This window comes from Condylura cristata, unplaced genomic scaffold (assembly GCF_000260355.1).
Source record: "Condylura cristata isolate star-nosed mole 26May11 unplaced genomic scaffold, ConCri1.0 scaffold00010, whole genome shotgun sequence".
NCBI lineage: Eukaryota > Metazoa > Chordata > Mammalia > Eulipotyphla > Talpidae > Condylura > Condylura cristata.
Genome location: NW_004567111.1, coordinates 36,993,536 through 37,018,248, shown reverse-complemented (window position 1 = coordinate 37,018,248; position 24,713 = coordinate 36,993,536). Strand labels below are relative to the sequence as shown.

Genomic DNA, 24,713 nt, shown 5'->3' with positions numbered 1-24,713 from the left:
CTCAGGCAGGGACTGGCAAACGATGGTTCTGCAAGACCTACTTGTTTTTTAAAAAGTTTTATTATGTTTCCCTATCATCTAGGGCCCCTTTCATGCTACAGTGGCATACCTGAGCAGCCTGGGAAAGCCTAAAGGATTTACTATCTGACCTTCCCCCCAGTGAGTTTGCCGAGCCAAGCCGGAGTGGGAACGTCAGACCAGGACTGGCAGATGGAGTCCAAGGTCTTAGTGATTTCCCAGAGCAAGGAGCCTGTGACTGAGTGATCAGCGTGCTTTGCAGTTGCAGTGAGGCCCAGTGTAGAATAAAGAGCATCGCACAAAGGACATTTTGCCTCCAAAGCTGTGGGAGGCAGGCGTGGAATAACTTCAGGGATTATCACCTTAGAATATTCTCAATCAGTACGGGATGAGAACTGCAGCTGCCTGCTGCAAGAATGTTCTCTTCCCTTCTGAAGAGTCCTTTCAGCTGCCTTCCCAGTCACAATGTTGTCCTGAGGATGCCCTGCAGGGTGGGGACCTAGAAAAGCCCCTCTCGAGGCTGCTTACTTTTCCCTCCTATCGAGCTGAATTTCAGTCAGGTATGAAGGACCTGGGGTTTATTCAGAATGACAAAGACCCCTAAGAGCTGGAGCAAAAGGAGACTGTGTTTTGTCATCGCTGACCTTTATGGAGCAACACCCCCCCCACCCCAAGATGTTTAAAATATCTGAGGTAAAAGCTCCTGATAGAGCTGATGTGGTACTAGGCTTGGGGATTCTACCTCTGTGTCTCTGCTTTATTGTAAAGTGAGTCTGCAGGTGAATTGCTTCTGAAATGCTAACTGGGGGATGGGCACCATCAGAATCACATGGACACTTAAAAAATACACATGCATGCCCTCCTCAGGGAGTGGGATTCTCAGCAGACCCTTAGTGAATTTCTACTTTAAAAAACCCCAACAGGGGCCCTCCCTGGTGGTGCAGCGGGTTAAAGCACTGCACTAAGAAGCTGAAACCACTTCCGCATGAGTTCGATCCCTGCCTGCCCCGGAGGTGACCACATGGCATGTCTGAATCCCCAAAGAAGTTGCTTCAGTGCCACGAAGAGAAGTATAGATGGTGCTTTGCAACATTAGGATCTCATCAGGATGCAGAGGGGTCTCAAAGGTACTCACCTAGGAGAACTCCCCAGGGCTTGTTTTCCACTGTGTTTTTCCAATTGTGGATGGACCTATTCATGGGTTATAAATCAGTGAAGGAGGGTGGGTGCAGCTAGCACTAAAAAATTAAATAGAGCAGAAAAAATTCAGAGTGTGTGGCATCTCAAGCAAGGAGAGCATTGTTTTGTAAAACTTGTTTCAGTGGGTGTGTTGTGCGTTGGGTTGCTAAACATTTCTTTAAAAAAAAAAAAAGATTTATTTATGCATACAGAACTGAGGTACAGGCCAGAGGTGCAGGGGCGGTGAAGAGGATTCACCAGAGACAGAGTGGGGAGCAGAACAGGCTGACTGATGAAGTACACTGCTGACGGAAGCAACAGGTGGGTCAGGAGAGGTCTGCCGCACCATATGGGTCACCTCAGGGGTGGGGATCGAACTCATGCTGCAGTGGCTTTAGCCTCTCAGTGCTGTGCCTTAACTCACTGCACCGCCAGGGAGGGCCCTGCCAAGTATTTCTTATGGGATCCTGGTGCACAGGCTGGTAAGTCTCTGCTGTAAGCTCAATCAGCCATGACCATAATTTACTTAGGGCAGCTGCAGGCTTTGCTTGCAGAGGACTGACAGAAGTCACCACATGGGCTGGTTGTCACACAGGAGCCCTTCAGAGAAGCTACCTGGAAACTAATTGAAAACTAACTAGTGGATGTTGCCTAGGCTGAGCAGGTAAATCAATCACGGGAAGTGTTTCAGCTGGCAGCTGACTCAGCCCACCACACCTGTCAGCGGGGAGGGCAATTGGGTTTATCCAGAGCCGCCTCTGCCCAAGTTTGAGTTTCCCTTTCCTAGAATGATCACCCTATGGACTGCTGTGGGAAGGAGCAAATTAGGTTCCTCCAATAAAGGAGGAACCACAAAGTGCAGGCTGGCCATGGCCTTTCAAGATGGTTTGGTAGGTGTGCTTTTACTGGTGCTCGGAGAGGGAGGTGGGGGACCCATACTCAGATCAAGTCAGGGCACCGCTGGAGTCAGAGAGGGCGTGTGGGAGCACGGAGCAGATAATCCTTTGTCAGGGGGCCTTTCTTCTCCCAGCCTCTTGGCAGATAGCCATGGGACCTGGTCCTTCACAGTACACTGGTCTTGCTCAGTGACCTAGAAGAGGAGCAGCTGAGCGCGCCAGAGGGATGAGGGCCAGCTGGCAGGCAGCTATTGTGCGTGGCCCTCCGTGGTGGGATGTCTGCCCTGGGAGAGGCGGAAGGGAGCGGTGGGGCACACAAGGGTGCCATTCTGTCCCCAGTGCTGTGGAACTGAATGGCCCTGTACCTTCTCAGTGGGAGAGAAAGAGGAAGGAGGAGAGGAGTAGTTTGGGAGGGGTGCTGGGAGGATGAGAGGTAGGAAAACCTGGAGAACGTCACTAAGAGTTGGGTTGAAAGACTCTAGGGAATGAAGAGGCCCTGCCCCCTATTTCCAAGTGTGGAAATGTGCTGCTTCAAACCAGACCTCTGAAGTAGTAAAGAGAGGGCCTGTTCACCTCTGCTGCTTTCATTTTTAAGGCTCTCCCAATATTAAGGGGTGAAAAAAAACTGCCAAATAGGCAAAGATGAATTTTCCAAAAGTAACAAGGCCTGTTTCAAACTTCATGGCGGACATCTATAATCCCATGGGGGTTGTCTGTGGCTGACCCTACTGCTTCCTTAGGCAATAGCAGGAACTGAATGAAGAGTCAGGGCCAAATCTCACCCCATCTCTGCCAGGATTGGCTTTGCTTAAGAGTATGTTCCAGAAACCATGGCTTCTTGGGACAAAGTCTTCCTCCCTATTTAGCTCGGCTTCCTTGAGATTGTGGCTCTCAAATGTAGAGTGGATAAACTTCACCCAGGGGGCATTCTTAGTCATATCTGCAGTGATTTGGGTTTTGCAGGCTTGAGGTGGAACCCCAGAGCCTGCGTCTGATAGGCAGCTACCCCACACTGAGAGGCTCAGGCAGGCAGACCACAGTTGGAGAGTCTGGGGAAGGCTGGCCAGGAAGCCTGGGCTTCACCTTCCTGTGCTCTCTGCTGACCACCCAGATGATGCAGAGCTCTTGCCTACTCCAAGTTCTATGTCAGGCAGAGCTGGGCCCTGAGACTGAGTGGTTTTCACAAAGTGGCCTCAGATACCTGCTCCACACCAAGCCCAGAGGGATTCTGTAGAGGAGGCAACTAACGAAACCTTAATACACAGTGTGGGCGCCTTTTCTGGGGTAAAAAAGAAAAAGAATAGCAATAGCAGAAAACCTAAAAAAACTCCAAAAAGAGAACGTTCAAGAAATAAAAATCAAATGTGTATAAAACCCAAAGCCGTTGCAGTGCCCAAGACCAAGTTCTTGAGGGTCAACACAGACTTGCTAAGCAAATCTCTTGGGTTCTAGCCCATGGTTTCTCTGACCTTTACCCAATTGCATAACCAAGTCCCCACCCCCTAGAGAAGCACTAACATTTCTTGACTTCAGTTTTCTCATTGTAACCCACACATGGAGTGAGGTTGAAGAAAGACATTTATTTGTAAAACCAATTCCCCATGGAGGAGAGACTGTCTCCATAGGACGGAAAGCCGCGCTCGCTCAGAGGGTCACATGCAAACATGAGTGAAACCAAGGGAAAAAGCAAACGGAGCACGAGGCTGCAGACACCCCGGGAGCTCCCAACCCTGCCAACAGCAAAGCAAAATGTCCTTTCCGCTTGAGAACACGGATGTACCAAGATGGCCTGTGAGAAGGCAATTTGGTCTGACATCCACGATGAAGTGATCAGGGGACAACTGAGGGAGCTTTTTTCTATTCTGTGTGGCTTGTTTGCTTCCCACAGATACCCGGCTAAAAGCTTAAGTGGTCCTCCACCCTCCAGCGGGAGGGGGCCGCCTCACATGCCCATCCTTATGCTCTGAATGATCTGGAAGATAGCTGAAAGAGAAAAAACAAAACAGACAGCTCAGACAGCAGACAGCACACAGCTGGAAGCCCACCCCATGGTAAGGCCTGCTTCTGCTGACCCCTGGCCCCCCACGACATGTTAGCACATAGCTGATTAGATATTTCCTAACAAGGAGTTAAGTTAACAAGAGGTCAGCGAACTTCTTTAAAAGGCAGTCTAGCTCTGTCTACTGGCGGTGGTTATCTTGGGATTTATAGATGACTTGTGCTAATTCCTCCAGGAGCAGGAGCCAGGAACCCCCAGGCCCTGAGTGATTTGGCCCCTTCCCCAGAACTCTGCTGCTGTTGGGGAGAGAGGTACAGGGTTTTGTGTTCATTTAATAGGTCAGCTGCCTTTTTCAAAAACGACGGTGATCTGGAAAGCCAGCAGCCCCTGAGCGGGCAAGGAAGGCCTAGTGCTTGGAGCAGAAATAGGATGCTGGGGCCTTGGCTGTCCTGACCTTTGATGCTAATGTATCTTCTGCAGCCTGTGACTTTCCAAAATGCTGTATTACTTCCTGTCATGCTATGTTACTTCCTGTCCTGTGAGCCTGTGAAGAATTCTGGAACCCTCTCTGATTTTGGTGAGAGTTTCCAGTCAGTTTTATCTGCTGGGTTTCCATGTGTCCAGGAGAGGAAGGTTCCAATTTCATTTTTAATCTTCCCCAGCCTGCCGCATTGGTCAATATTGATGAAGATGGCCATTATGTTGGTAATCGCAAATGACCCTATGGTGTACTTGTTTGTTTTGAGGCAAGGTTGGATTACCCATGTGTAAAACTAGATTAGATACTGAGCTCTCAGGACCTCACCCTTTTCTCCTTCACAAAGCAACCCTGGGTAGAGGCAGGAGGACCCCTTCCTAGGTGACCACACTCTCCCTATGTGGCTCCCCAGGCTTCAGGAAATAAATCTTTGGTTATTTCACCAGCTAAGGTGAGTGAACACGCTGTGCCAGTCACCGTGTTCTGGGGGATGCAGAAAGACCAAACAAAGACCTGGGAAATCCTCCTTGGGCAGCTGGATTTGAAGGGAAGAGAAAACACCAATAAATGCAGGTTTGATTTTCTTTTTCCTTAAAAAAACATGGCACACATCACTACTTCCCTAGACTGGATAAACATCAAACATGATGAAATGTTAACTTTCCCAGAATGCTTAGTGTGACTATAATGGGAAGTAAGAACTGGGTAAAACTATACGGCACTGCCGTGGCGGGTGCGTGATTTGATCTGACACCAGAATAGCTCTGGTTGGTTGCACGTCTGGGTGCTTGCTTCTGTTCTTTGTCTTTTTTGGTTTTAATTTATTATTTCTGGTCATATCTGTAATGTTACTACAGCATTGTGTAGTGGGCTCTCTTCTACTGCTCTGCTGTAGACGAAGATAAAAATAAAGAACTACCTGTAAAATGAGAGGAAGCAGGTTTGGCGTGAATGTCAGGGGGTTCTTTAGACACAGTAGTTAATTCAGCTACTTGTGTTATTTGATTCTGGTTGTGCAGAGGTTTTCTTGCTTAGGATTTTTGGGTGGGTTTTGATAGGAGAAGCTGCTCAGTAGATGGGAAAGTATCTTACCAAAATGTATAAACTTGCAAAACAGCTGATGCTTCCATCTTCTTTGGCCCCCTAAGGCTTATGAAGAATAAACATTAAATAAGCATTTTGTATTCTGGCTCAACAGCAGTGCTGAGAGACAGCTGTATAGTCAAAACTATTAGGAAAGAAATTTACATCTATGCAACTCAGGCTTTGTTCTTGGGGTCGGGGAAACAGCTCTGCTTTTGATAAAAAGCTTCTTTTAGAACAGAATATTAGGGTCAGATGGAACTCAGTTTGAATTCTAGTTCTTCACTGAATAGCTGTGTGGATGAATAACGTAACCTTGCGGTGAATAACGTAACCTTGCGGTGAATAACGTAAGCCTGTTTCACCTTCTGCAGCGTTGTTATGGGGATTAAGTGATAGGACAGGGACAGGTGAGTAGGAGTCGCAGCTGTCAGGGCCTGGCCAGCAATGCCCAGTGCCGGCTGCTTCCCTTTGTGTGAGCACCGAGACCGGAATACAGGAACAACTCCCTCCCACTAGGCACGGGAACAGGGAATGTACCAAACAGTTCCGAGCCGTGATTCCTCTAGCCTTGAAACTAGGCAACATACCTCAAAGGGTGGCTAGGAATAAATATGATGACATAAGTAAAAGATCTGCCCATAATAGATGCTCAAAATGCTACTTCTCCTTTAGTTTTATCCCTAGACAAGAAATCATTATCAGGGGGATGTAGGTCAACAAATGGGAAACAGTCTGTGCCTTCAGCCATCATACCCCATTAAGCTAATTCATGACTTTGAAAATGTCAGGTAATGATAAACCACTCCATTGTTTTTAAGCAACTGCAGTGAATTTCTCTCAAAAATCTTAGATGAAATTTGCTTGTCTCACGCCAGCAACACGAACATGAACTTACCTATGTCTGAGTCTGATTTAATAACTAATTAAAGCTCATTCCTGATCCAACTGAATTCATGAATTAGCATACAAAAATCTGATGGTCTTTTAAAGATGTTTACTGGTGACCCTTTAAAACCGAACCTTCTTGGAGACATTACCTTAATCATTTTAGGTTCATTTGCTTCTGCATCTAAGACAAGGAAAAGAGGGTTGCGTTTATTATTCCTTTTTCAGTTGTATCACTGTCTTTAAGCAGCCATCTGTATCTTATGCCAGTTATATTAATGGCAATGCTGGGTGCCTGCCAACAGTGACCCGCAGTCAGGCCAGTCTTCCCAGTGCTGACTTCCTGAGGACGCGATCAGGCTGGGAGCCAACAGCAGGTTCAAAGTGGGAAAGGAAGTGCAGAGTCCAGACCCTGACAAGTTAATAACTTAACAGTGGGTGAACAAAGCTGAGAAAACAGCTGAGCAGCCTGGAGGAGAGGGGCTGTGGGCAGGCGAGACAGCAGGGAGGCTGGATGCTAAGAAAGGGCAGGCGCAGGCATTCCAAGTCTGGGGGTCTGGCCTTGGGTCAGAGGAATCCAGGCAGGCGCAGCAAGCACAGCACCCATGACCACTGCACTTGCTGTCCTGGTCCTTGGTAACCTCAGAGGATCACGTCCCTCTCTTATTCAACCTTTCCCTCTCAATGAAATCCTTAGGTTTTACCATGCTGGAACCACAGCCGTGCAAAAGTCAAACCAGAACAATCTTGATGCCACATCCCTCTGGTATTCTGTCCCCCTCTCTCCAACCATTTCCAAAGAAGTATTCTCTGGTCTATTCCCACCTTAAATAACTGCGTTCGAGCAGCTGCTCGCTTTACTCCATTGAAATACCTCTTGCTAAAGTCACAGATGATTTCCCTGTCGCTGAATTCAACAGTGTTCCACCTATACTTCCGTGGCCTCCTTCCTCACCCGTGTTGGGTCCTCAGAGCTCTCCTCTTTTGGCCACAGTGACACTATCTTCTTCTAGTTTCCTTCTCTTTGGCTCTTAGCTTTACACTTTTCTTGTGGAGTCTTCCTTTTCCATCTGACCATGAGACCAAAACTCTCCAATGCACATTCTGGCTTCTCTTCATTACATTCTCCTGGGCCACCTCATCTAGGCTCACAATCTCTTTTGTGACTTAGTTTTTGATGACTCACCAATGTCAATCCTCAGCCCTGACTGCTCTTCCAAGCTCTAGGTCCACACCTTTCACCATTAATTGGCAGTGGTACATCACTCAAGGACATGCCACACTCAACAGGACCTTCTCATGCGCTCTTTCTGTAGCCAAACTTGGCATCATTATCCTCCATGTAAACCTAACACTCCAGAGTCCTCTTTGACATGTCCCATCAATGCCCCAACCTGTGGATTTAATCTTGTGATTATGCACCCTTTTATCCATTCCTCAGGAACAGGTTACCATCGTCTTTCTCCAGACACCTGTAATGGCTTCCCACTGGTCTACTTTAGCTCCGTGTAAGTCCTTTCTCCATACCATAGCTAGATGTATTCTTTAACAAAGACAAATAAGATCCTGCCACCCTTGTGTTTAAAGCACATTAGAAGTTTCCTGTTGCCCAGTCCTTGATGAAACCTTCATATCATCCTGTCCAGTCTCATCTCTCACTCTTCTCCTTTCTTGGGGTATTCCCTTGCTCTTCCTACAGGGCTTTTAAACACTAGCCAGCTTTCTGTCTGAAATACTTTCTCCGCCCCCACATCTTATTGCCTGTTTTTTCTTCACAACTTAAAAACTGTTTCTTCAGAGAAGCTTTCTTTGATCAACTGGAACAAGAGTCCTTAACCTTGAATATAAGTCACAAATGCCTGAGGATATGTGGAAACTGCCTACAAGCCCCACAGTTTCTAATCCAGAGTGCACAGAGTAGGAATGGAGAATGTCTATTGCTAAAAAGTTTACAGATGCTGCTGATGGTCTGAGCATCACATTTAGAACCATTTGCCCAAGACTAGCTTTGCATCATGTGCTCTCGTAGCATAATGCGCCTCTTCTTCAAACACTTTCATGCATGTTTTTGTGTATTTGACTCGGCTTTCTTCCCCACTGGACTGTAAGCTCCAGGGGAGCAGGTACCACCGATGATTCTGCTCACAATTCTACTACCGATGATTCTGCTCACATTCTACCCCCAGCCTAGCTCAGGTTTGGACATACAGTAGGTTTTCAGTAAATACTTGTTGAACAATAAAAAATGTACAGCTGCAAAAGCACATTGAGGAAAACACATATTTAAAAACCTCAAAGATAACTTTGTAGCTAAGAGTCAACATCAAATGATTACCTTTAGATCTAAATGCCCCAAGAGCTCCGTCCTTGGAGAGGACTTAAGACCTCAGTCTCTTTATCCAGGGGACTGACCTATCCCCTAATTGGGAGTGCTGAAAGGACACAGGGATGACCCAAGTGGGTCTCTGTGAAACTGTCAGGAAACTGGAACACTGTCAGACTACTAAGGTTCAGAAAAGTACTTTTACTGAAAATAAATAACTGAAGATAAGAGAGATCAAGGAGTTACTGAGAAAAATGAAGAATATCCTGTAGGAGGATAAGAAGATTCTGGAAATCACACAACATTGATTCTTTTTCATTAAAACAGGAAAAGATAAGAGAGCTGGCAAGAAAAGCAAAGGCCCCATGAGAGACAAGCAGGAATGTCAGGTTAGATAGTAAGACCTACCTTAAAGGTGGGTCATTAAACTGAAAGTGTCAGCACAAAGTGAAGTCACAGGCAAAATACCATTTTCTGGTAGTATCTCCAGGGATGGGGAAGAGGGAAAAGAGAGAGATGCCAGGGATCGATGAGGGCAGGGAGGCACTGGGAAAGAGAGGATGTTATCAGGCAAAGAGGCGAAGCCCTGTCCACATTAAAAAAATCAGACAGTGGAAACACTCTTCTAGGAAGAGACCACCCAGACCAAATGATCCCTTGGACCCGGGGCAGAGGGAGACATATAAGGGAAGCCATGGGTCACCTTGAGGATGCCAATGACTGATGAGACAGCTTCTCCAGATTGTCAGTCTCAGATCCCGAGGAAGGAATTCCAGAGCAGACACATGTTCTCAGACTCCTTTATGGTGAAACGGAAGCATTTCTCCAGAACTGTTGAGTTCCTCAAACATGCCACTTGCCAATCTCAAGGGTGTGACTCTTTCTAGGTATCACACTTTGGGAAGGTTCTGGTGGTCTCCAGGAAAGGCCAGTGTTTATGTGGTCGACCTGCAAACATGGTGAAGTCAAGTCTGTCCTGGACCAAGTGTCCAGAAAGGAGCAGGGAGATCAGGGCCCTGCTGGCCAAGTTAAGCAAGTGTCCAGAAAGGAGCAGGGAGATCAGGGCCCTGCTGGCCAAGTTAAGCAGCAGACTGGGCTGGATCAAAGTTTTATCCACCTGAGAGCAAACTCAGGATGGCTGCACATCTGGAACGTCTGGGAAACATGCCTTTGCTGGTAGGGAATGTCGGGGGAGTTGGAACAGGGGTTCTTTTCAGTACTCCCTGAGCTGGTTACAGCCTAAAGCTAGAGGTGACCTTCTACCCCATTGTAGTTTGTTGGAAGTGGTAAGAGGGGAGAAGCAGAGGGCAGTAGAAAGCACCTGAGTTCAGGATGTAAATTTGGACAGCAGCTCTCACTGGCTAGCATCTAATTTTGGGATCTGGAAAAATGAGTGGACCAAAATGTCTTCGGAGGGGTTGTTTGACTAAAGGGGAAAATGTGTGGAGAGCCTGGCACTACAAAATACTCGAGAAATGGTAGCCCAAAGAGATCTATGAAGAAATCCTGCTTACCCCCATACGTGAACTTACCAGCTTGTTTCCAGAAGTAGAGAAGAGGCTCCAACTTCTCCTACAGAGGTGATACACTGACTTCTGACTGCCAAAGCCCACTCTCACCTGCCCAGAGGGGCGAGGGCTCACACTGCTTCCTGCTGTCTCAAAGCTCTGCTCCCCACTACAAACTTTCTCACCATCACCACGCAGAGTCAGCAGAAAGGTCACCTGTTATTCTGCTTTCCTTGTAAGCATTCAAACCCTTGGTCAAAACCTTGCCAGGGAGGTCAGGAGCTGGAGTGACAGTGTGACTAAGGGTGACAATAATAGCAAACAAGCATCCATCAAACCATCACTGTGACTTTACTAAACATCGGAATGGGTGGTCTCTCTGACTCCTCAGGGTTCTTTTACATGCAGACCCCAGGAATTAGGAACCAGCATCATCCCCTTTCAGAAGGGAGGGCTGAGGGTTCCAGTGGCCAGGAGAAATCTGGATAAGACCACATAGCAAGTGAGACACAGGCCAGACTTTGAACCCAGGTTTCAAATCCATGGTACCTGGAGTCGTACCCCTAAATCTTACAGGACAACAAAGAGAAGCTTTTCTGGTTGAAGTAGAATATGTGTATATCTCTACGTACATATGTATATGTGAAGGAGAGATTTACTCCTTTCCTCCTCTGTTCCATCCTTAACAAAAACCCCTTCTAGGGAGGGCGGTATGTGGGTGCTCTAGAAATAGACATTTCTAGCAGCTGGAGGCTAGAACAGATGCCCAGTGCCACCACGATCTCAGAGAATGACTTCTCGTAACTGCTCTGAAAAGGTTACCCTCCAAACTGGATCTGTCTGGGACATGTTATCTCTTTCTCCCTGGAAAATCCCTGGAGGACACAGGAGAAAAGTACAGTCTGCTAACCAACAGACGGAGGGAGCATCCCTGCCCAAAACAGTACACAACTCATGCTGCCAGGTAAACCCAGCAGGCTTTTTGCTGAAAAGCATTCACTGTCACAATACAGGCCAGCTCTGGGCCAGACAATTTCCTACTTGATGGGTAAAGAGGGTCCAGATGTATATTCTGGAGCTGAAAAAAGTCAGGCTACCCAGAAACATAGGGAATATCTCTGCACACTCTCTCTTTTTCAACCTCTCTCCCTCTCTCCTTCAACCAGAACGGCTTCTCTTTCATTTGTTTCCCCTTAAGATTTACATAGAGTTCTGCTACTTAGAAAGGAAAAAGGCTAAAATCCACTATTCTAGATATTCTAAATACACTTATTTTTTTCTGATTGTAACAGTGATCTATGCTCACTGAGAAAATCATCAAGAGTCACTAGTTAATCTTATTGCCCTAGAGGTTTCCCTTTGATGGGGGCTAGAACTCACCAGTCTCAAGATACTCAGGCTCAATAACCATTACAATTTACATCATCCTTAATTAGAGAATGATTATCAGGTTGGCTACAGAAAGAGGAACAAAATTGGGATTGGAAATACTGTAGGGATAAATAGTTTTTGGGAGGACCTGCGGGCATGGCTGGAATGTCAGAAGTTTCCTTGGAGGGCCAAAGAACCATGGGGATAAAGTGGCGATGCCATTAATCCCAGCTGAGACCTCAGGGAGGGCTAAGTACAGACATGCAATCATGTGGCAGGATGCTCTGATTGTTACTTTCTGTCAACATGTTGCATCTCACCAGAGTCTGATGAGGTACATAATACTACAAAATCACAAGAAACTAGTAAACATTGAATAAACAACTAAATATTTGAACAACCATGATGCGAAGGAGAAGACGTAATTTTACGTAGTTGTTTTCAGCCAAAGAGGAATGTTGAAAATGCTTAGACAGCTGTCTTATGAATATCACAGCACAATGTTACAGATAGGTTAGGTGAAGATGAGCACATGAGCCTGTTGTCAGTACCCATGGCCATGACAGACATGACTAATCAACGTCAGCACACTTTCCCACAGGGCTCTGGTGTGGCCTCAGAATCCTCAGTGAAATTGCTCTTAAAATTGCTGAAGACAAAAGAAAGAGAAACTAGGGTTGAGCGCTCTGGGCACAGACTTCATTACTGGTCTGCAAAGCACATCAGGGCTGCAAGTGTCTCGTGAAGATAGCACTTGGTATCGGCATGACAGCATCTTGCTGTCTCAGACAGACACTCTGGGCCATGCTTGACTCTGAGACTCAAGATAAAAAACAGCACTCTTCAGAAGCTACCACACAGTTCTCCAAAGAGGCAGGCTTTGAAACCCTGGACTGAGGAATCTGGGAGGAGCTTCTTATCTAGAAAGAGGCCCCACTGCCTGCAGAAATGGAAGATAATGTTTTTATTAAAAGGGGAGAAAAGAATGGCAGAGTCTCTCAAGGGCTCTTAAATCTCTTGGGCTTAAGCATGGCTCTGGGGCCTAAGAGACCGAGGAAAGACAAACATTGCCCATTAAAAAGGCTCAAGCAAAACCAAGTTCTAGGCCAAGTCTTGAACAAGAAAAGTTTCTGGCCTATTTGGAATAATAATCTGAGGGGACCCCTAACAGGCAGACTGAGAAACAGGTTTTAGATTTCTGACAGAATATCTGGAATATTAACGACAGTAACGACTGATCACCAAAACAAAAATGAGATGGCTCTGGGACGTCTGATCTGGATAATGTGTCTCAAAAGAACACACTGTTCTCAAAGCTTTTGTACCTCACAGAGATAGCTTTCATAGCAAAATAGTGATGTAGTCATATTGCTAGAAGGAAACGAAACTTGCATTTTATTTCTGATATACACCTTAAGTACAAAGCCCTCTCCATGAGTTTTTAGTCTGCATGTGGGTACACCCCTTTTCCTGCATGGGGAAGTCTGAAGGATTTTGATGCTTTGTCCTGAGAAGACTGACTCAGGGGACATACCCAGGGTGTTATCACTAAACTTCCTCACACACATCCCTGGAGTCAGGAGGCAGGGCCTACTGCTCTCTGAAAGATCAAGCCCAAGGTGAGTGGCTAGGCCTGCCTGTCGGCCAGCACTGGCATCCTGTCAGGATGACCTCTGGCGGGACTCCTACTAACCTTATTTGCTCTATAAGAAATCAATCAGAGATAGTTAATAATTTGTCCAAGATTATTAAGCTAATAAATAGTGAATCCAAGCCTTGGACCTACATCTGGCAGATTCCCAAACTATCCTCCCTTCTGAGATTTCTTGTTCTGTCACTGACAATCGGTCAGGTTTCAAAGATGTGTCTTACCAAATCACAGAAAATGGAAATATACTTACTCTGAAGAAAGACGTACTTAGATAACCTCCACCACCTGCCTCTTGGTGGGAATGCACCAGAGAGTCAGCCCCAGAGCTGAGCAGGAGGCAGGAGCAGGGCCAGGCTGGACTGGGGCCTGGGCGGGCAGGGCAGTCACTGGACGTCTGCGCTCTTATCTGGTTTCCACCGAGGGGGTGGTCATTCCTGGCTGCACGTTTGTGCGGGGGGTGTCTGGGTCCTGTGCTTTGTAAGCCTCACGGATCTCCTGGCTCCTCTTCCTTTTCACTGTCTCCTGCTTATCAGCACATTGGCATGAGAGGCATGAAAACGAGGCCGGGCACGGGAAAGGAGCTGGGCAGACAGGATCAAGAATTTGCTGTGATACAGCACTCCCATTTACCCAGGGGTCCTGGAACCTCTTGGAGATGTGTTATGATTTCTACATAAAGTGGATAAAGGGTGACCCACAGCCAGCGAGCTGAATTTCCTATTGCTTGTTTAACTGAATATTTACTTACTGAGGAAAGACCACTTTTTTTTCAAAACAAAACAAAACAAAACAAAACAAAAAACCACAACCACACATCAATGAGGGGAAGTGGATTAAGAGAAGAAAGGGAGGAAAGCACGCGAGTCTTTCAACAGAATAAATCAATAATCATTATCATTAATGTTAGATTTTGTAGTTTTTTTCAGTGTGTATAAGAGGATACACAATATGAATGACCAACAATATGAAATTCAGAGTGGACAAGTGACCTCATAGGTGTCATGGCACAGTGTCACTTCGAACTGAAGTCTGGCATGTAGGTCTGTCTTGTTCAAGATACGAGGAAAGCGATCTCATAGGATGGACACAAAAGGGGGTGTGTCTCTGTCCAGGACATGCCAGGGACCTGTTCCTCAGAGCAGTTGGTAAGGGGCTCTTCCCTTTTGGATTAGTAGAGAGGGAACAAGAATAGAGTCCAGTGAGAAGGGCCTTCTCTCACCCTCACGCCTTCTCTCACCCTCACGCCAAGAAGGCTCACTGTGTAAAGCCCAGAAACCTGACTGGAGGAAATCACATTTGTGTAAGTGTAGAGAAAAGAAAGGTAGGGGTTTGTGGTCTGCATCCTTGAAGGAACAAACTCAGGAGGGACAGACTCTGAGATGAACGGCATCATCAGTAACCCTGAAGAGGTGGCAAGGGGGACCGAGCTGATGGAGTCGTTGCGTTTTTATCCACATTCAGTTTAGAAAGGGATGTGTGCAGAGGTAGAAGGAAGGACACAGAACCAAGGGCACACTGAAAGGATTGACACATTTTGTTAAGGGGGTAGAGCCCACAAAACTCTGCAGAGTCCCTTTAGGACATCCTTCCCTTTAACAATTTCTGTGGGAACAGTGCCTGCGTTGAGCTGAGGGTTGCAAAAATCACTAAAGTTGGCCGAAAAAAAAAAAAAAAGAGCATAGTGCATTATTTTTAGTTATGATTAAAAAAGGGATGAGGCCACTGCTGAGGCGTTGGAGTGTTGGTTCACAGAAGGTGAACAGAGGCTGGAGGAAGAAAGTCGACCTCTGCCTAGCCTTCCCACCACAGTAAACTGGTTTTACTGGAAACACTTTAAAGCACCTCATTCACCGTGCCCTGAACACAGAAGGGGAGGGGACATGGCACACTAATAAGTAGCACGTTCTCTCAAGGTCACTTTTAACTCCAAATCTCAGGTCCCGCAGGCTTCCAGCCCACGCGGGCCCCTGGGTACACCCACAGATAGAGTAACAGAGGTTTCCAAAGACTGTGGTAGCAAATGTCCCAGTGTATCCACAGAGGAAAGACATTAGGGATGACTCCCTACTTTGGGGACTTATGAGAGTGGCAAAATTGTAATTAATATGTAATTTAGGGAGGCTTTTAAAGTCCCTTGAAAAGGATGGAAATTGAGAATTATCATGGGTTTGGGAAAAACAGGCCAGTTCAAATAGCTCTGTTGACTGTCCTCTCCCTCTAGACCCCCCTTCTGCTTGCTCTGCACATGTGCGCGCGCTTCAAGCTCAGCTCAAAAGAAGCCTCCTCTGGGAAACTTTCTAAGTCCAGTGTGATTTAGCCATCTCGATGATCTGAAAGCATATGCTCTCCTTTTACCTCCCCACTTCCCTGCCAGTTCACTTGGTGGGATCCTAATGCCAAATGTGATGGTAGAAGAAGGTGGGGTTTTTGTGAGGTGATTTGAGACATGAGGGTGGAGCTCCATGAATGGGATTAACACGCTCATAAAGGAAACCTCAGGGAATCTCCCTGGCCCCATGGGACACATGGGGACACCTCATGAGGAAACAGGGAGATGTCTGTGACGGGGAAGAGGGTCCTGTCCCAATCATGCTGGCCTCTTTATCTGACTGAGTGATACATTTCTGCTCTTTCAAAGCCAACCCATCTGCAGTCTTTGTTACAGTAGCCAGAATGGACTGAGCCAGGCCCTTCTCCAGGCTCTCCAAGTATTCTAAGCACTCCGCTATCTTAGGGCTCTTTCCCTGCTGCAACTGATAGCTTCATTACCTGCCTTTCAGATCCTGCACACCCTGAAGGGGTTTATATTTGCAAAATCCACACAGTGCTAGCCACACAGGGCACTCTCAAGAAGTGATGATTCTCTGAATGAGATTAGCTGAGAGGGTCAGTCAACCTGAAGGGAGTTGTCTATGATTGTGCTCTGTAGGCTTCTCCAAATCTAGACTTTTATCAGTGCCTTAGAGGTATAATATACTTTCCAAGACTATACAGCTGGGAAAGGAAGAAAATGAGAAGAAGGTTCAAGGTTCAAGAATTTGCAACCTACAGGCTGAGCATAAAGACTGAAAACACAGATAACATTTTTATATAGAATTGACTGGGTTTGATTTTTCTGCCACATTCTAAAGACAAAGGTTTTTTTGTTATTCTGTTTAGTTTTTGGTTGAAAATCAGAGACAAATCATCACAGATGAGTATGTAGGTGCTGGTGGAATAGCTGCTGAATACACTGTGTTCACTGCAGTTGTGTGCAGTGCTGGGAATTCTGCATTTCTAAGGAAGAACAGCACACTGCACATCTAGATCATGGATTGTGGCTGAGCACAGTGTGCGTTATACTGTAATAGCACTAAGCCATTTATTATGTATGCTTATCTGTCTTCCCAGACTTTCTGGCTACACTGCCTTAGAAAGAAACCTGACAATCAACAATAAAAATTTAATGGAAATATCAATGATATTAGGTCTGAAAGCAAGAAGTTGTATGGGGACTGTCTCACTTTATTCATCCACCCATCCAGCTAGCCAAACTGAGAACTCACAATGTACTAAATACTCTGCTAGAATCTATCTTAGTGGAAAATAAACATTGCCTCCCTTGAGCTTATATCCTAGCAGAAGTAAATGGATAATAAGTAAGCAAACGAAATAATTTCAAATGCTAATGAGGGCCATGACTAATAAAATAAAACAATGTGTAATGGGGAGAGGGGACAACTTTGAGTGTGTGGGCAGGTTTAGAGGCATTTCTGAAGCTTGTAGCAAGTTTATATGACAAAGAATTTGGTGGGACCAGTGATCTTTAGTTACATGTGTATCTAGGCTATGCTGTGAACTGTAAGCCGGGGTCATATTAATAGAACAGAGTGATAAGATCAAGGACAGTGACAATCCTGCAGCCTCTGTAGCAGTCACATTGCTTCTAGATCAACTTTTGTGGTTGCAAATGTTACACATTAAAAGAATCTTGGAGCGTAGGCAGAAGAGGGTTACCTTGTTGGGAGAACTAGGGAAGTTTAATTTGTAGGAGGAAGTGCCCAGAGGTCCTTTTTAGGAAATCTGAGGTCTCCAGATGTTCAGAGAAGAATGAATCCATTTTGTGTGGTTCTTGGAATCTAGACCCAAACTACTGTTGAGATGAAAGCACAAAGGAGGAGATGTTTATAATAAATTTGGAGTTGTACAGAAGTGGTATAGGCCCCTCTACCTTCAAAATGAAGGGTCCCCATATTGAGCAAAGCCTTCCCCTTGAGGAAACATCTTTGGGGACAGGTAGTGTAGTTTTGCTTCTTTGGAAGATATTCTCATCTTTGGATATCAAATCATCTTTAAACTATCTGAGCTTCAAGCAGTAATAATGCTTCCTTCTAAGATCTTGTATTTCCTTGGAAGAGTGATCTAAAGACTGGAGGCACTGACTTGTCTTTATTAGTCATGGTCTCCTCTTGTCATTGGGGTAGAATGATGTCTTGCTGGGAGGGACAGCCCTTCCCAGGAAGCTGTGGGTTCCTCACCTTCCTGCCTTCAGGAACAGGATGTGAATCCTGAAGACCTAAGCACATGTGCTAGCCAGTATGCAGAGAGCCAACTCACAGTGACATGCAAAGGCTACTAAAACCAGAATTCAGTTGCAAACAGCTGCCCGATTCCTTTGGTCACTTCCCTATGGATGTGTGTGCTTGCACTCTAGTCTCAGGAAAGCTGTCTGAACTTGCCATGGGTGATGCTTGTGTACAATGAGGCTCCGGTCAAAGGCTCAGTTTGATATAGTTGTTCTTAGAGCTTCCTCTGGGGGCATAAGGCCTCTCCCTTTCTCTGGACTGTGGACTTATCACAGGCAGGTGGATGTTCCACTTTCTGTTCTAAATGCCCTTTTAAGGCTATGTCTTCACAGAAAGGCGTAACTGAACTGTAAAGTGCATGGAGTCCATTTAATTGCTGAGCATGATTATTTTATGGTTGTGATTTGATAGCCTATCAGTTCTGTCTTTTCCCTTATTTGGTCTGTTGGAACAGTAAGTAAATCAAAATGCTTTAGGTTTCAGGCTTTGATTACCTTGAACCTCAGGTCAATGTATTTTTCACCTATTAACCTCGCAAATAAAATGTGTTTTTGAAAGACAGTGGAGAATATAGGATGTAAGGTCATTGGAAAAACAATACCTGAGCCACAGACAACAAAAACAAACAGTGCCAACAGCCATGGTCCCACAGGATATTTCTCTTCTTGCGGCCTCTAAAAGGGAACAAGATAAAGAAAGATAAGTTCATTCATTCTGTAAACATTTATAGCGCACGGCTAGGTACTGTGTTGGTGTCTGAGGGTTCCACTGTGCATGAAGCAGACCCAGGCTCAGAAGGCAGAGCCCAGGCAAGCCCAGAAGGCAGAGATGAATAAAGTCAGCTGTAAAGGATCCAGATAGGTTTAGAACATTCTCCAGTTACCTCAGTAAGCCCCCTGTATCTCAGTGAACGTTGTGGTCTTAACTATTTTGGGTAGAGATGGGGTATAAATACATAAACCATTGCAGTGAATTGGGAGCCATTTTCTTAAAACCTTCTCTGTGCCTATGTATACATATGTGTGTGTATGTATGTATGTGGAATGTATGTATGTGCATATATATACACACATATATATTTCCATATATATATGTATGTTCCATATATATATATATATATATACATGTATATATACACATGCATATATGGAATCAGTGTGGTGGAAATTCTTGGAATGATGAAGACCACAGCAACTGTGAGTGATGTGAGGAAGCTGCCTTTTGTAATAAACTCCCAAGCCTTAATAAAACTTGGGCTTTGGAGAATGTCCCCATTGCCTAGCAGCTGATGGGACTGTCACACCTGCACCTAGCCTGCCTCCTGCACATCTCAAACCCAAAGCACAGGCTTCATGGTGGGAATGGCCCTCTGTGCACAACCCTAGGTTATATGTAGGTAAGAGCATGACTCTTAAAATAAAGTTAATGGAAATGGAAAAAAAGTATTTTCTGAGAAAAACATCTAAAAAAAACCTTGCATTTCTCAAAAAGGGAGAAGGTAAGAGTGGATAAAGCAAAAATCAAAGTATTTCCTCATTAGTTTGAGCCCAAAAGAGGTTGTAGCTTCTATGTTGTCTATATATTCATAGACAAGGTAGCAGTTCTCTGAGTCTCTGGCTGTTATATCCTTGAGGGTCTCTTTCTTCTGCCTTACTTGGATTCTTTGTAAGTGATGTCACCATCTACTTTTTTGCGAGTGTATTCTTCACAGTCTGTAGCTTGATGTTCATTCCTGTGGTAATGTTTACTCCCTGTACCTTAGGACTGCATGTCCTAAGGTAGGCATTGTGTCTATTTTATGTACCAATATGTAGCAAAGTCTGGTACTGAATTTGAACATAATAGATGCTCAATAAGTTTTGTTCAGGAGTGAATAAGCATACAAATTTCATTAAGTACTGTTTCTTAGGTAAGACAGATTCTGGGAAGTGTTGTCTTTTTTTTTCTTTTTTTCTCCGAATTAATACTTCCTACTTGGTGACAGGATTACCCTTTCATTTCTCTTACTGGAGAATTATGGATTAAAGAGTCTTTGTAGTCTACCCTTGTAGATTGACTAAAGATTAAAGCCATTCACATCTGTCTCCTGGAAAACCTGCTTTCTACCACTGCTGTCTAGAGGCAAAATCACACTGCCAGGAAATAGGTGGTTGTTCTTGATCAGACAAGGACAGATCAGCCTTTAGTAGCTGCAAAAGATGCCTTTGACCAGCATTTTACTAGTCATTCCTTGGCAGCTAAGGCTACCTCAAGTTCAAGTAAATAACAGAGTTATTGTTTAAATAAGGTTATCTGGAAGGAATGTGGCATTTCCCTTCCCCACCCTCTTTCACCAGTTTCAACAACTTGGTATAGTTAACCAAAAACCAGTTTTTTCTGTTGCTGTCGTCATCCCACTAATGTTATATAAAAGTTACATTTCGTTCTGTCTCCAGCAAAGCCAGCAAGTGAATTCAGAAGCCTGTAAAATAATCATTGGTCTAATATAGATACCAAATGGAGTCTTTTATTTTTCTGTTGCAGGAAAACACGAATTATCAGTAGGCATAGTTTGCAGTATTTGGCACAAAAAAAAAAACAAACCCAAAACCTTTGATGATGTTTCCCAGTGAGTCAATTTTATTTGGGGCCTTTCAGAGCTCAAGAACACCTGGCTGATTGTAGTACTGACATAACCTTTTTTGAGAGCTTTGGGTTACCCCTTTTGGGAAGAAATATCCAATATAATTCTCATCGGGAAAATTCACCTAAACCTGAATATCCCTGGAAGAAGCATTAGCATTCCAGCAAATGGCATGGCTTGTTTCAAACAGGAACTGTTACTTCCTGAGTTTCCAAAATGTCAAGGTATGGTTTTTCCCTGTGAAAAGATACCAGTGAGGATCACAGATCTCTAAAATTTAAATTCCCCCTTCTTTCTGAAGAACATATTAGTTGTATAATCAGGAAATACTTATTCCATTCTCTATTTCTTGACTGTATCTCCTACTTGGGAGATAACATTGATTCACCTCATAGCTATAGCTGTTAATAAAATACCGAAGCATCTGCATACAATTAAAGGAAAATTATATTTCTAAATATTTGCTCTGAATTTTCAATTGTAAGCAGTTATGGTCCTCCTTTATTGAATTTCATCTAAACAAGTTATTTTTTGCAAATTATGTTTTTCCAAAATATAATCATGTTTGATCTATACTGGGAATATAGAATTTAGATTCAAAGAGCTTCTGAAAGAGAAATTTACTTTTCCTTTTGGACACTAATTCACTTACAATGAAGTTAAACAAAAGCCATCCTAACCATTTGAAAAGAAACAAATATAAATAGCTTGATCTGAAAAACTTTCATTACAAATTTAGCAGAGCCATTAAAAACCCTTGGGCACTTTTGAAAGGTCTACCCCAGGATATACCAGAACCTATTAAAATCCACTCATATAGGACATTAAATATGATTTGAATGTGGCTTTGAAAGTTGAGTTGAATTGCAGGTAACTAAATTTTCTAGATATTTAGAGTTTTCCCTTCATTTTTCATTTTCTTTATTTTGGAGACAATAATTTTTGTTTCTGGTTCTGAACATTTTTTTGTGGTCTTGAAAAGCTAGAGGTGGCAGACACTGAATTTTCCAGGTCTATCTAATGGATAAAACAGCTCTGCCAATTAATCCTGATTTGTTGTTACCTTTGCAGTCAGATAGGTTGTGAACTGAGTTCTGTTAACAACTGAACTGCACTCTGATTTCTTAGTTCATTAAAAGTAACAACTAGTACATTTGACATTGGGGGGAGGTGATCTAGGATTATAAGACCCTGACTGCTTTAACTTCAATTTTAAAATTGTTTCTCAATGTCAATTTGTTTAGCAACTTTTCTTTTTATGAGTAAAAATAAAAAAGTGTAGGTCTATGTGAAAAATGGCTCATTGATAGCACATTGACAGTTTGCTGTCCAATCACAGTGAAATGGCTTGATTCCCAAATGAGAGAAATTTAAGGCACAAATGAAGCCTGAGCTGTCCAAAGGTCTGAGCAGTTGATTTTGAGCCTAAGGTTACTATGTGCAATACTGCTTGGTTTTGCAAGAATTCTGCTATGATGACTGCAGATTCAGTTTTTTGCTCACTCAATCAAGCCAGCAGCATTTTTCTGGTCAAAAAGAATTGCCTCATCAAGAATGCAAACTTTTCCAGCCAAAGTCGAAGCTTCTGCTGAGCTTAACTATAACGGGACAAACGATCCTATGCACCTTTGCTCATAGGCTTGGAGACCAACAACTGCCCAACATCTCATGGGACAAGGCTCATAACGTCCAAAATCAAAAGGTCTGGCATTTTCTGAAGATAACCTGCTTTGCTAAAAGAAACCCCTGTGCAGAAAGCACAGATTTTATTTAAAAGGGATGTTATAAAGCTTTAATCTGAAGGTTTTTTTTTGGGGGGGGGGCACAGAATGCCTGGCAATAAACTAGTCTCTACAGTTAGTAGGATGGCCGCACAGGTGAACAAGAGCACTGTGGTATTTAAACTAGCCCAGTGGTGAGAGACTTCATTGGAGAAGTGGCAAAAGGAGGGGGAGGATGCTAGGAAACAGCTCTGAAGCTCATTCTGCATTGCCAATTTATACTGGGAAACCATTAAGAAGGAAAGAACACCTTATTGCGATGTGCATCTATTAGGCTGAAGCGCAGAGGTGAAGCCTGGGAGGCCTCCATTCACTCATTCATTCACTTATTCACCCAGCAAATGTTTTAGCATCTACTAGGTTCTGGGCCTACTGGCTTAACTGTTCCCTCGGGGATGTGACTTTCGGTCTTTCCCAGAGACAAAGGCCATCTTCCTTCCTCGGCAGAGGCTCCCAGGTAGCCCCAGCAGCAGCTCGCAGTGGGCCCGGACCAACCAGAGGGAGCATCAAGAAGTCCGCGCAGCCCTGAGGCCATCTCTCCCAGCCCACTCTGCGGGACCCCAGCGAGGGGCGGGCACGCGGAGGAGATGGGAGGTCTGGCCCTACGGCCTCGGCAGCCCTGCGGCCCACCCCCGCCCCGCCCCGCCCCGGCCCGCCCTGCCCGCCACTGCCCGGTCGGCGCCGCCCCGCCTTACCAGGGTTTTGGCTACGTTCCCCCTCTGGGTGATGTTTTTGCTGTGCTTCTCGTTAGCCATCCGGATCCGCTGTTTGGCCACCATGGCTTGGGCACTAGGAAGTGCTCTCGACTCTCACCTGCAAGGATCCCCCCGCGTGAGCCCCTGACCGGGCCAAGCCCGTCCCGCCCGCCCTGGGCGCTGCAGGTGGCAAGGCGCGGCCCCGAGCCCCGGGTATCCCGCTCCCAACCCCCAACGTTCCGGCTCCAGAGAGAGGCCAGAGCCCGGACGGAAGTAATCTTTCATCTCAGGAAACCCTCTCCTACTTCCTCGCCATCCTTCCGGTCCCCCCAGCTACCTAACCAGCGCGGCCCGACGCAGCCACTGCTGGGCGAGCCGAGCTGCTCGGGGCTGCGCCCCTGTGGAGACTGGATCGTGCAGCCTAAAGCTGCGGGGCCAGGGTTCTGGCCGGCCACCACGTTTGTGCGCACTGGGGGCGCGGCCGCCCCACGGGTACCTGGGCTGGGAACACATGCAAATCTGGGGGAAGAGAATGGGGTGGCCGCTGCCCAGGCCAGGCCACAAGGTAACCCCTACATCGGTTCCCCTTCCCCTGGAATGACTTTTCCTGAGCTCTTGGGGGAACAGTACAAATGAACTTCCCTTGCAGGGGTCTGAGGGAAGCCCACTGTGGGAGGGACATTATTTTACTGCTGCAACCAGGGCAGGATCTCGCTAGGGTTGGGGAGAAGGAGCATGAGGATGACTGATATTGGCCTTCCATCCTTGTCGTTGTGGGGTCACGTGGAAGACGGGTCAGCAACACTTATGCGTGAAATGTGGAGGAAGAATGAAGGGGTCTTGGCCGGCAGCCCAGGTGGGATTTGGTGGTCACTGCCCAAAGCTGGATAGCATTGACCAGCCCCTGCCACCCTGAACATCTTCTGGCTATAGTGCCCCCTGGACTTGCTCAGCCACTCTTGGGGATGGGGAGTCCCCTTGACTTGGAGGCCTAGAGCTGAGGTCTCACCAAGGCTGTGTTACCGGGAGCAGGGGCTCGGTCTTAGGCTTTCCAGGTGTTGAACAGAATGGGAGTTAGCCTGGATCAAAAGAGTAAGCCAGGAACCCTGAAGGACTGGGAGAGTGGGAAGTGGTGGGGAATGTTTCTCCTTTCTAGTTGCAGGCTTCTGCGCAGGCATCTTGGCTAGGTTTCTGCAGGCTTTTGTGTGAGTTACATCCCTTTTCCTCAGTGTGAGGTTAGAGCGCCTTCACTTTTGGGGGGGGGGAGAGACCTCTGCTAAGCTCATCTCCACTCGTTGAAGCTTTAACACAGGCTGTTTTGGGGGCTGCTTTTGGTAACCTAGAAGGAGACCATACCTAGGGTATTGATAAAGTGTGGTGATTTTTTTTCTAGTCTAGAGGTCTGTTATGTTTCCAAACCACTTTCCTTGGGTTTCTGACTATTCCAGCAACGTCACCATCTTTGTTACCAAGTAGTCCCAGCTCTAGTCCTGCGTTTTTAGTAACTACTCGCTTGTGTGTGTGTGTGGGGGGGGGTCGGTGGGAGTGGGGGCAAGTCCCTCCTCCCTCAGCAGGATTTGCGGAGCCTGGCTGTGGTGTGAGGTTCAGAACATGTCTCTCCCTGATTCAGCTCTCTCAGAACTTGTGGAGATGCC

The 24,713-nt window shown here is 45.7% G+C and overlaps 1 protein-coding gene across 2 annotated transcripts; it reads right to left on the bottom strand.

Annotated features, from left to right (window-relative positions):
- Positions 1-3,659: 3,659 nt before the first annotated feature.
- Positions 3,660-23,427, bottom strand: SERP2 (stress-associated endoplasmic reticulum protein family member 2). 2 transcript variants are annotated; one of them, XM_012723140.1, is made up of 5 exons: positions 23,396-23,427; positions 23,059-23,176; positions 18,561-18,633; positions 5,663-5,719; positions 3,660-4,076 (listed from the first exon to the last, which is right to left on the bottom strand). In XM_012723140.1, exons 2-5 carry the CDS (start codon positions 23,140-23,142, stop codon positions 4,036-4,038), a joined length of 255 nt encoding a protein of 84 aa, XP_012578594.1. In that variant the 5' UTR covers positions 23,143-23,176; positions 23,396-23,427; the 3' UTR covers positions 3,660-4,035. The 2 variants fall into 2 exon arrangements, with proteins under 2 accessions (XP_012578594.1, XP_012578593.1); XM_012723139.1 differs by lacking the exon at positions 23,396-23,427 and having other exon boundaries at positions 23,059-23,367.
- Between the last annotated feature and the right edge of the window lie 1,286 nt (positions 23,428-24,713).

Bases quoted from the DNA above. Each gene is read 5' to 3' on its own strand.
- SERP2 (XM_012723140.1), bottom strand. From the start codon at position 23,142: ATGGTGGCCAAACAGCGGATCCGGATGGCTAACGAGAAGCACAGCAAA. The intron at 5,720-18,560 runs GTATTGTTTTTC...ATTCTTCATAAG, and splicing joins TTTTGTTGTCTGTGGCTCAG to CCTTAGGGGGCCAAAGAAGA. The intron at 4,077-5,662 runs GTAAGATACTTT...TTTCTCTTTCAG, and splicing joins TTGCAAGTTTATACATTTTG to CTATCTTCCAGATCATTCAG.